The following is a 12,080-nucleotide window of genomic DNA, read 5'->3' as shown; positions in this document are numbered from 1 at the left end:
CCTATCACAGCCTTACCGTATCATCACAGTGGGTGATAGTCTCAGGTATAACCTTTTGGTTTAGGCTAAATGGTGCTGCCTGGGTAGGAACCGAGAAACACGGCACCCACTGGCTCGCTAGACATTCATTAGCTCCTCCTAAGTAGAGCTCCTTCGAGCAACCATATATGATGAGTGGAAGAGACTCTGATTTTGATATTTAATTCTTCTTTCTGTGCTATTTAAGGGTTTTTACAATTAGATCAACTTTTGCTTAAATTCGAAACTTCTTAACCTAGAGGCAGTTTTGTTGCCCGTTTCAAAGGCGACTTTTGTAATATCAAAGTGGCTCTTCAGAAGAGAAAGCAAAAAGAAACAGGGTATTGGTTTTTACAGTTTGGGCCTCGAAGCTATTTTCTTGTCCGTGACACTTGTGTCACAGCAGAGGCTAATTTGCCCTGGATTACTTCGCGACGCTGATCTAAGCTTTGTCATGATACGTTCTAACACCCGTCCCTCTGTCTGTTTTTTCTTTCCCGCCATATCTCAGCATCTCCACACCCATTAGAGGAAGAAACGCATCCCTCCTTTGATTGTGAAACACAACCATCTCCTGCTTCATTTGGCATTTAACACAGCTGTGATTCCCCCTACTTTCCCCCACAGTGATCGTCTTTGCGTTGATTGCCTCTCGCTGCGCTTGCGTGGCTCTCTTGTGTGTAACATTTGGAAGAATAACGGCTTATCAAAAAGTAGATGAGCTGAGTGATATTAACCACATAATATGTGAGAAAATGCAAAAGAAATTGAACTTTTAATGAAAAACCATGGACATTTAAATGAAAAGCAACAGCGGTAAATGCTTCCTACATGTAGCTATTTAAACTTTGTTTAAAATCACTATTTTTAACATTTTAGCAGTCGTTGCATGCATGAATTAAATAAATAAAGCTTTATGAGCAAGCACTTTAACCGCTACGTGGTAAAATTGTACAACTATCTATTAACAGTTTAGCTGTTTTTAAGGACACACAATAGGAAATACAGTGTGTGCAGTGCTGAAACTACTCTTCCTGTGTTCAGACATTAAGATTCAATATCAAATTTACATTTTATACACTAACATTAAATATGATGAGCTGATATGATATGCGACACGATACATTTTGTGACACTGGCGGCCTTTCAAGCACCAAAATCTCATTGTGGCATCCAGTTTATGACAAATGATCATTTCTTGTGACAACATATGATTCGTCAGTCACAGATGCACAACACTGTATAATACAAAGAGCATGAGAAAGAAACAAAATCGCAACATAAATCCAAACAGCACATTTACAAACACTGTAGTCACCACGACTGTGGGATTTTCAGACTTAAATTTTAAATGACAGCTCAAAAATGATGGCAAAGCTTCTGCACTGTCAGAGTTGTTACCGTATCTCAATATGACACGTGGCAGTGACTGACACCGTTACGTTGCTCGTGTCCATCAGAATAGCAGCATAGGCACCCTGTATACAATGGCATGTGGGCATGACAGTTAACCGATAGCCACAAATCCACAGCTATTATTACCGTATTAATGCTGATCTTAAATATCTAGCTGTGGATCAGTGGCTGTGGGCAACTTTAACCTTACTCCACATCAGAAAGTGATCGTCTGCTGGCTGTGACCTTTCATCCCTCGTCCCGTCCAGTCTTCAGTCGGCATAGAGAATAAACCCTGAGAAGGTGCTGTACTTGTTGCTGTTGCCCCCATGAGCCTTTCCCCCATCCAGCTTTATGAAAACTTCATCACCTGCATCCAGATGAAGTATGACACTGTTGCTGGCATAGTCATAACTCTGGTCCTGGTCCTGGGCAATGGCGCTGGCCCTGACCTGGAATATGACACACACACGCACAGAACCGAGGAAAGAGGAAGTGAAGAAATATAAATGCTTAAGAATGTTTTAGTAATTTTAATTGAATGTCATAAGTTATAACTAATAAAATCCCTTAAGATGACATGACTAAAGTCGATGAAGGCATTGAAAAAAATGCTTTTATTTTTTAAATATCAAATGACTTCCTGTTTTATAGCCTGGCATGTTACTGCTCTGATTATGTTTATATTTATATGTGGACTTTTTTTTAATAGAAGAGGGGTTTTTTGAGACTGACTTGTGTAAGCTTTATCCCTGTGGTGAATATCTTGTTCTTCTCTTATGACTCAGCTGAGAGGGTCAGGGTTGAGTCAGCCTGCCTCTGAGGAAGGATGGCAGTGCGTACTATCCCTTTGTCTCGCGTTCTTCTCTTACATCCACCTTTTTCTGAGTGGTGCACTGAAAATGTCATGTTTTCCCGAACATAAGTGTCACTGGGTGAAGAGAGGTAATTACTGCGATATTGAGCAACACACCCAAATCTCGTTGCATGTCTGTGGTTTAAAAAAAAAAGAAAAAGAAACTGCTTGTACACTTAGCCCCTCAAGGACAGATCCCTCCTAAGCTTTAGCTAATGTGTAATGAGCTGGGTTGCCAGATTGGCTGTTACGCTCCAACTTCACCAGACGAGCTAAACAAGTGTAATTCTTGCTTCAACCAGATTGTGGTAGAAAGTCCAGTTAAATGCAGTTAAAGCCATAAGAACATGAAACTGGTGATGCTGTATTTTTTTAAGTATTTTTACAGTAATAGTCGTTCACAGTGGACATAAATGCCTTCTTTCACTTAGCTTTCAAACCCGGAAAAAGGTGCTTTAGATGCATCTAAAGGACAACGGTCAGTCTTTTGAGGATGCCAATGTTCACATTTTGGAAAGAGAAGACAGATAGTTTGAAAGAGGAGTCATTCAAGTATGTCCACTGTGAATGACCATCTTTCAACAGATCTGTCTGCCATCTATAATCCAGTTTTGAGATCCCTTTCCAGACACGTTAACACCCACTCACATCCTGGGGCTTTTGACTTCAGTAAATCACATGATAAGGTGGGTTTCAAAATGGGTTCACCCAAAACCTTGGCTGATTGTGACCCACACCCGTTTTCACACCTTGGCTTGTGTGATTAGGTAGAGTAGGTTTCTCCAACTCCAGGCTTCTTGGGCCGGTGTCCTGCAGGTTTTAGGAATCACCCTGGGTCAACACACTTCATTACCAGCCTCTGGAGAACTACAAGACATGTTCAGGAGGTAATTTAGCCATTTGAATCAGCTGTGTTGGATCAAGGACACATCTAAAACCTGCAGGACACCGGCCCTCGAGGCCTGGAGTTGGAGACCCCTGAGGTAGAGGATAAATAGGGGGTCCATGACCCTCTTGGGGACACTCCCATAGGGCTTAAAATCTGGGACTCTCCACCAATTACTCTTAGAACTGAAGACGCTTCTCTGATGAGAAGTGAAACATCTTCAAGGAAACTTAAAGAAGTCCAGACGCTTTTCTTTCCAAGCTCCTTAAACTACGATGACCTGGACGACTGAGAACCTTCACAGACTGATAAATACGCCCCTGCTCCAACTTTTTAAAAACCTGTTTCTGATATCAAAGGTCAAACAAGGATAAATGTTTTTATGCTTTTTTTGGAACCAGAGTTGTATGTCTTGTGGCTGTGGGGCTCTGAAAAATGTTGAGCGACAGCATGACAGCATGATGATGGATTTCTGATACATGTGAGCAATGCAGCATAAATTCTCTTGGCTTCCACCCTCTGCTACACTGTAGCAGCAGCACGGTCTCTACAAGTGACTGGCATTTTACTTTACAGCAGTTTATTACCATATCTCATGTTAAATATAATGGATAAAAGAAAGTGCCTCCTTTTTGCTTAATAAGTAGCACGTAGTACTAAATAATTTGTTAATTGTTAATTTCTGTCATTGACTTTTTGTTTTTAATTCCACAGTGATATACCAAATGTCCTATTGAGCCCCAGCTCAATGAGCAATCATATTTTAGTGTCGTTGATGGTAGGAATAGCTTCTCTGTCTTCAAACTGGTTCACATTAATAAATACTATTGGTTCCGCAGTTTAGGTTGTTTTACAGCTGCTTTAATCAAATCCATGTTTATATGATTACTGTTGTTCTCTTGAAACAGAGTACACCACATACAGACTTTGACTGGCTGTGTGGTGAGTGTGGTGCAGCCATAAGCATAGACATTTATAGAATTCATGTACATAAGCAGGTTATGGTTTATCTGAGTATATAAAATGTGTTAAATGTTAAATTTCTGTCTCTTTTCCAATCACCACTTAAGAAAGCAAATATGAAGGAGTAGATATCAGTAATATCTGTTTGCATCTGTTTGCACTGAAACTGTGGTTACAGTATGTTCATCAGGTGTGGTTTTGTTGTCTCGGGTTCTTTTTTTCCTTGTGAAAAAAACACATTTTCTGGTTATAATACAAACCATTATAGCCACAAAAGGTTTTTATTGTGGTGTAGCTTGTATTCATCTGAAAGTGTATTTGATGTCCTGCATCAAAAGTGTGAAAACAAATCTGAATCTACACTTCTTTTAAAGAATCGAAACTAAAATTGATGCGCTGTTGTGGTGAAGTATGTTGTGATGTAGATGTGCTTGTGTTATTGCATCCACCTTAAGTGCAGCCTGCTGCAGTCTGGATGTGGTGTTGGCAGTAAAGTTTTAAGGTTCAGATGTGCAAGGTGTCATCACCCAGGGGCCTTAAAGACATTACAAAATTAGCCATGAATATAGCAAATATCATCACTGGATACTGAAACGCATTCACCTGACAGGCTGTCTGATAACGTTTACCAGCACATCATTGCATCCACGAAGTTTGTTGTATTTCAAAGGGCACCAGCTTTGAACTAGCCACTACCCCGGGCTGTGTTTTGAAGTGTGCAGAGTGGAGATAGTGCTGTCCTCCTTCCACTCACTTCAGCTTGTACATCATTGCATGTGTAATAATCACAGATACACAATCTGGCAACATGCCACTATGTGTTGTCATTATACTGGACTGTAACACCAGACTAAATCAGAGCTAAATCACTATACACATGAATGCTCGACTACTCAATTTAGTCTGCCAGCATACTGGTAACACTCTTCCTTGAGTATTTTGATGTGGGTTCATCCCAGTAATAATACTTTTCTTTTACAAATTTTACCTTTACACATTTTTAAATTATTATTTGGGGCTTTAAACACAAGGTGATAAATTCAAAGGCATACCCACCAGGCCATTTTTGATCAGGTCAGCCCACATGCTAGTGCCGTCTCCTCCCCTCATCAGCACATTGTAGATGAAAAAGTAGGTGCCAGGGATCTTACAGGTGAATTTGCCCGTCGCGCCTTCATAGTTACCACCAATGTTAGTCACCACATCATCAAAGCGCAGTATATCATAACCTTCTTGAGGGTTTCGTAGTCCTGCATAAAATGCCACCCGAGGAGTGGTATTGTATGTAGTTGTACTAACTGCCCCTTTACCCCCTAAACCTAGGATCCCTGTCCGTACAATGTCCACAGCATCTCCGGGTGGTCCTTTAGGTCCTGGTGGTCCTGGCTCTCCGGGTGGACCCGGGGGTCCGGGCTTGCCAGGACGTCCTGGTTTCCCTTGCGGGCCGTGAGCACTGTACGTGGGCAGCGGTGGACCGATGCTGTGATCACTCAGATCGTCCTCGTTTTCCACCTGTAAGACTGTAGGTGCTGTATCTGTGCCTGTGTGCACACCTTGGCCCGTGGTGCCCGTGCTGGGAAATGGGTCACAAACCATGCGGCAGGTGCCCAGCATCTCATAGTGGCTCGTGCTGTCATCTATACCACCTGTGCCAACAGAGCTGACCAACACAGGGATGAGGACGACCAGAACCAGGACCAGCATGACCCCCACAGCAGCTGCCACCAGGGTCTTCCGCCCGATGCTCAGCCTGGGAAGGGGCTGCGCTGCCAGCGTGGAACTCTCCGGGGTGGAAATGGTGACTGCGGGGAGTGCGTCCACCTGGCAAAACGCAGATACAATGAGGATCCCCGATAGTGGAGATGGTGCCCAGGGAGAGCCAGAATAAGTGTGTGACAGAGCTGTGTAGGAGTAAGGGAGAGGAGCAAGGGACCAAAGTGATCAAGTGAAGAGAGAGACTGAGAGAGTGAGGAGAGAGAGTAAGAGGAGAGGCGGAGGGAGAGAGTGAGACAGCTTGAGAGAGGAAAAAAGAGAAGAGAGGAGTGGAGAGAGTGAGCCACCATTTGAGTCAGGGCTGGGGAGGGCGCTTTCCAACTGGCAGATGTGTAAAGCCAGAGAAGACAGGAAAAAGCTGCGGGATGTATACAGAACAAAAAAGAGAAATACATTTTGCTTGAAAAATTAAAATAAGAAAATTTATGAGTTACCGCTGACATTTCTATCCACCAGGTGTGCAAGTGATATCAAATTATTGGCACAGATTTTGTGCAGGGTGTTTTTCCTCATTTTAAATCCAGTGCAATCAGTTGGAGCTCTTCCATAATGGACTAATTCCAGGTACCTGTATTCAGTCAAGCTATGACCTTCAGACTAATTTTAAAACATAAGGTTCAGAATCTTGTAAGTAAATAAATTTGCTCTGTTTTAAGATTAGCCTTAAAATTTCTATTAGCTGTAGTGAGTTTTGACTCTTAAATGTAATTACTGAAGCCTAGAGCTTTGGCAGCATCGCTTCAACAGACATAAGTAGAGAAAAATGACATATGTACTTTGACAGCAAAATTATTGCATTGAAGTCGGCATCAGCTCTGACATTAAAAGGAGATCATCCTTTCCCCCCCACTGTGTATGTCGAGCAGCACTCTCCTGATTCTTCTAATAATCCACAGGTCTTTCCCCACCAGCATTGTTTTTCACCTCCTCTCCAGAGGTGTTCCCTGAGTAGAGATGTAGCTATGCAGGGATGCAATTTCTGAATACTATATCATACTCTGTAGTGTTCTTCTAGTTGAATGGACCCTAAAAACCTCCAAAGACTGTTCAGTCCATCAATGCTGGCTGCTTTAATGCAAAGTAGCAGCTCTGCTCTAATCTCCCTCCAGATGTCTCATTCCTTCTCTAAAGCTGAGCACAGTCACCCTACAGGAAAACTGATTTTGGCCATTTCAGGCACAAATGAAAGTGATCTGAATTGTATGCATGGCCACATATACTGTGTGGGGATTTTTGGATCAGTATGTTAGACAGTGCTCTCCAACAGCTTGACAAACGAGGGAAGAATTTGGAAGAATCTGATGTTCATCCCTCCAGTATGGTTCAGCGTCACGGAGAATCAGTGCCAAGCCACATTAAACTAGCTCGGGTGGCACATGATGGCCTAACTCAGACACTTGTTTGGTTATTTGATGCTGTTTTCTTTGTGCATTCTTTGTGTTTTCACCAATTGGAAGCTTGTTTTTCCAGTTTGCCATTTGATTCGCTTTTATTTTAGCTGAGATTTAAATAACTGAGACACCATCACCGTGAGCCCACAAAATAACGTAAGTTTATCATCCCGCAAAATTACATTTTACATACTTAAACTTGAGTTTGTAGCATTAATTTACATGAGAACTCGATGTTTTATGGTAAATTAAAAGTATTTCCACGTGAAAGAACAATTAAATTATCAAATGTTATGGTCAAGCATTACTGTAATATAAATAATCAGGCTTAAAAACATCAAATAATTGCTTTTATTAGTAATATTTTTTCCTTTTTTAAACATTAAGAAAAATTCTGTACAGAATATGCATTTCTAGCTTTACTTTTCTCTAATTTTACCCGTTTTTGTCAATAATTTAAAAAAGATACAGAACTACTAAAAATAAAATCTGTGAAATTACAGTAATGAACAGTAATTATAGCTGTTTTCAATAATAAAAACTGTATTTTGACTAGAACTTAACAGTTTTATCTAAATAAACACTGCATAGGGTGTTAAATTTTGCAACTTTGTTATAGTCTTTTATGTGGAATCTTAAATAAAAAGGTAATTTACATTTTTTTTCATGTTATTTTACCTCACATGTGTTATATGTAACAATATAATATATTTTACATATATTTATGTTTGCAATTTTTTTCATTTGTTTATAAATAATTTTGTAAAATTTAACAGAAAAAAATGCTACTGTCACTGTTACTACTGTTACTAATTTTTAACATAGTTTTCAACATATTATCTTTACATGATGAGAAACTCCAAATTGTTTTAGTCACAACATGTCACTATATTATAATTATATATATCATGAAGGTTTATGTTTCTTTCAGTTTGTGGATAACTCTGTTTACATCCTCTGAATTAAACACTAAATACTGTTTTGGGAAACCAACCTGCAGCAGATGTAGGTGTTTCCATTTATTTGTTCAGGCCAAATGTCACATACCCAGAGAACTGCCCCGAAATCACATTATGATGGGTTCATGTCTTTAGTGACTGTATATTTGCTGTCTCAGTGCAGCTGGGTCAAATGTCTTTTTCACTGTCTCTTCCTCCTTACATGGGGCTGCAAGCTTATCCCTGAATATATCTGTGTGTGCAGTCACACTGTAAGTGTAGCTACTACTGGCTAATACTGGAATATATAAAAAAGAATCTAAGTAATCCATTATTATGTGTATATTTTTAAAAAAAGACACTTCAAATATTCAAATATTGGCCCACAATGGCCTAAAACACTAAAACAGTAGCACAGCTATTCTAATTACATGGAAACAATATGGTTTCAGTTCACTGTCTCTTTGTACTGTGAGGTGATATTACCTGACCTCCCCAGTCTGCTAAAGAATGTATTTATGCCTCATTTGCTTTATAGTTCAAGTCCTCCATACCACATAAACCTGCTGTGTTCATATGGTAGCTTACATAATAGCCAGTCATAAGCCTTGGTGCTCGGTGTTTAAGCTGTTAAGCTGTTTGCTGTGCCGTGCATGGTGTATCCTTTGTAAATGTGTTGCATTTAAGTATTAGAAATGCAGTGCTTAAAAAACCCAGAAGGTTTATTTTAAAATCTAGTCAAGCTTCTACATTTCCACATGTTGTAAATTATGACATGTGACAAAATGTGGATTGAAATATGCCAAATATATATCTTTAGTTTTCCAATAGATGTAGCAGTGGCATGAAGAACATCATCCAGAATGCTCCACGTATCTTAATAACCCACAAACATGATGCATGTGTTTTTTAGATACAGTCTAGCCAACATGCACAGAAAATCAACTATTTTGCTACCAATTAACCACCTGATTTAACTACAAAACAAACCGTGTCACATTGATGCGAGCTGCATAAACGTGACTGCATACACGTGGCTGAATTATAACATGTATGAAAATGGAACAATTGTAAAGTGAGACTTGAGTTTCATTGGAGTAATATAAGCAGAGAATCATTTTGTGAGTCCCCTCTGCATTTTGATGGCACCGTTTTCTCGGGACATGACAATGGCTCTGAGTCACACACCTCAAGCAGCGCTTTCTTGCTGAGTCTCTCTAGCTCATGACACAACACACTAAATCAGAGGGATGACCATTAACTCAGGAATATGAACACAAACTCAGTTTTACTGATAACATTTTGTGTTTTTAAATTCTTCATATGAAATTTGGTCCAGGGAGATCGCATGAGAAATAAATTGTTGTTGCGAGCACATAGCACAAGAAGTCAACAAACAATCAACCGGGATTCACTTAAAAAAAATCATCAAAGTCTTTAGAAAATGGATGCATTCGTATAAATACCAAAATTTCTGCCCTCTGACATTGTACAGTTTTCTCCAACAACTACCTCATGATTTCTCATTCATTTGCAGACTTTAGTACCCTCATGTGGTCTTTTCAAAAATTACAACATGTGTTACCTCCACATATCCATTCCCACATTTCTAACATGTTTATATTTAGCAGGTCATGTTTGTCTTCATGCTTTAAGGTCAGCTTTTAACATGAAGCACTGATGATAGTGGTTTTGGAGGAAATGTCTGGAAGTTTATTGGATTCAAAATTGATAATTAATACAAGGACATACATATGAATCATCAAGCATTTTTTATTTAAGCAGTTATATGTGTTCATTGGTTCACATTTCCATGCTGAGAAACACAAATGTAGATATCAACCAGTTCATCACATTCACTCTCATTCATCCACATTTTGGGAAAAGATGTTCTTAGACTTAACTTGTGTCTTGATGCTGCTGTTGATATCAGTTCACCTTTGCATAGGTCAAAAAGCAAATGTTTTTGAATTATGGACAAAATAAGGATTGCTTTTCCTTGGACTTTCTGCTAAGTGGGACTAAAGTATGCCTTCATTGTTTATTGTTTATTGAAAATATACATACTCAGATCATTTGTGTTATGTGGAGGCTGTGTGCACGCCGGGGTGGTGACATGAAGGACCCAAAATGCAGACTCAGGAAACCAAAGGTGAACTTAAATACAACTTTAATGTTAAACTAAAAAAAACAACAAAACTGAGTAACCAAAACTAAACTTACACGAACAGACTGAAAAAACACACAGCTAAATAAACGGTAGATCGCGACAATGACAAACTGAAACACAGGGCTTAAATACATAGAGGGAGCAATCAGGGAATGGACAACAGGAGGGAAACACAGCTGGGGCAAATCAGAACTGACGAGACAAGGAAGCGTAAACTGAACACACTGAGATAAGACAGAAACCTTCAAAGTAAAACAGGAAACACAAAACACAGACTGAACAAAAGACACAGACTCACATACAGGCACTACAACAGAAAGAACAGAGACGTGGGACCAGGGCAGACACAGACTGGACACGGGGATACAGCAGACAGGGGAGACAGCAACCAAGGATTACACAGAGACAAACCATAAGACATGACTCACGAAAACCCCAAAAACTAGAAATTATAAATAATATAATAAACTCAAAAGCCCTGGGTCAATGACCCAGGCATCCTAACAATTTGACTTGCTATAAAATAGTAACACGGATGTATTTTGTAATGGCTATATTCTGTTCTCAAGAGTTATATTAAATTCCAATGCGCTGACTGCATTTAATTCTTTGAGCCAGAAGATGGCGCCCGGGCATTATTAAAAAGGCATCCCACAACAAACAGCAAGGCCATGCTGAAGCCAGTGGATTGTCAAAGTAAATCATAATTAAAACTATTTGGGTTATTTTTTACAAAACATCCATATATAGCAAAACGATCTCTCTCTATATTTCCTGCAATGTGCAGTCTGGACATTTATGATATTTACGATTGCAATCCCCTTAAACACCATGCAGCAGCAGGGCTCAGGTATCTATAGAGTAGCAGGGCAGCAGAAGGTAGACCACCCATCATGAGCACATTCCAGCATGCACGCACAGGATGACGTTATTAGTAATCGGAGAGCATAGGAAACAGCAGGCCATCTTTGAAGTCTATATTCAGGATGCAGTCCTCCAGGTGGTCCTTTTGGTCTCTTTTGATTATTATTTCTTTAAATAATTGTACATTCAACCGTATTATAGAATAATAATAACAATAATAATAAAATAGGTTGTGTCACGATAGTCAAACATAAAGTTAAAATGTTCAAATTGGGATCTCTTTATTGACATTTGGTATGACAACTCCTTACACAGGGGGAAAGCATGTATCCCTTGTATGTTTACACAGTGGTTCAAACAGAGTAACTTCCTTGATTCTTTCTTTTTGGACTCTTCCTTTTTAGGCAATGGGCTGCTGCCTTGTAGCCCCTCTGGGGAATCTGTGGGAATTCCTTAGCTGGTTTGCTTGGCAGTTGGTTTTCAGTCCTCAAATATTGTTATTTCAGGATTTGAGGTTGAGGGTGAGAAGGAATTTTAAAAAAAAGTGCCATGTCCAGCCACTGACAGAGCTGGGTTTGTAAACAGTTCAGTATGTCGGATGTTATCTCTGATAAGGGAAAATAGTTTTCAGCCAGATACTATGGGTTACTGCAAATTGGTAAAGTAGTGTGTAGGGTATCCTTTATTTAAATTGAGATGTATACTCACAGAGCCTGTTATATATCAGTCAGTCATTGACAAGTAGGTTAGAAAATAGTGTCTAAAAGTGCTTTATTGCCATTTATTTACAGCTTCTTTACTTTCTGGATAATTTCGGAGTGCCCTG

The 12,080-nt window shown here is 39.6% G+C and overlaps 1 protein-coding gene across 1 annotated transcript; it reads right to left on the bottom strand.

Annotated features, from left to right (window-relative positions):
- Positions 1-776: 776 nt before the first annotated feature.
- Positions 777-6,058, bottom strand: LOC146512613 (C1q-related factor-like). Its single transcript, XM_085170572.1, has 2 exons — positions 5,175-6,058; positions 777-1,865 (listed from the first exon to the last, which is right to left on the bottom strand). Exons 1-2 carry the CDS (start codon positions 5,820-5,822, stop codon positions 1,686-1,688), a joined length of 828 nt encoding a protein of 275 aa, XP_085026698.1. The 5' UTR covers positions 5,823-6,058; the 3' UTR covers positions 777-1,685.
- Between the last annotated feature and the right edge of the window lie 6,022 nt (positions 6,059-12,080).

The sequence above is a fragment of the Neolamprologus multifasciatus genome, chromosome 8 (genome assembly GCF_963576455.1).
Source record: "Neolamprologus multifasciatus chromosome 8, fNeoMul1.2, whole genome shotgun sequence".
Classification (NCBI taxonomy): domain Eukaryota; kingdom Metazoa; phylum Chordata; class Actinopteri; order Cichliformes; family Cichlidae; genus Neolamprologus; species Neolamprologus multifasciatus.
The sequence above is the reverse complement of the archived record's forward strand: the minus strand, read 5'-3'. Positions and strand labels throughout refer to the sequence as shown.

Bases quoted from the DNA above. Each gene is read 5' to 3' on its own strand.
- LOC146512613 (XM_085170572.1), bottom strand. From the start codon at position 5,822: ATGCTGGTCCTGGTTCTGGTCGTCCTCATCCCTGTGTTGGTCAGCTCT. The intron at 1,866-5,174 runs GTGGGTATGCCT...GTCATATTCCAG, and splicing joins ACCTGATCAAAAATGGCCTG to GTCAGGGCCAGCGCCATTGC.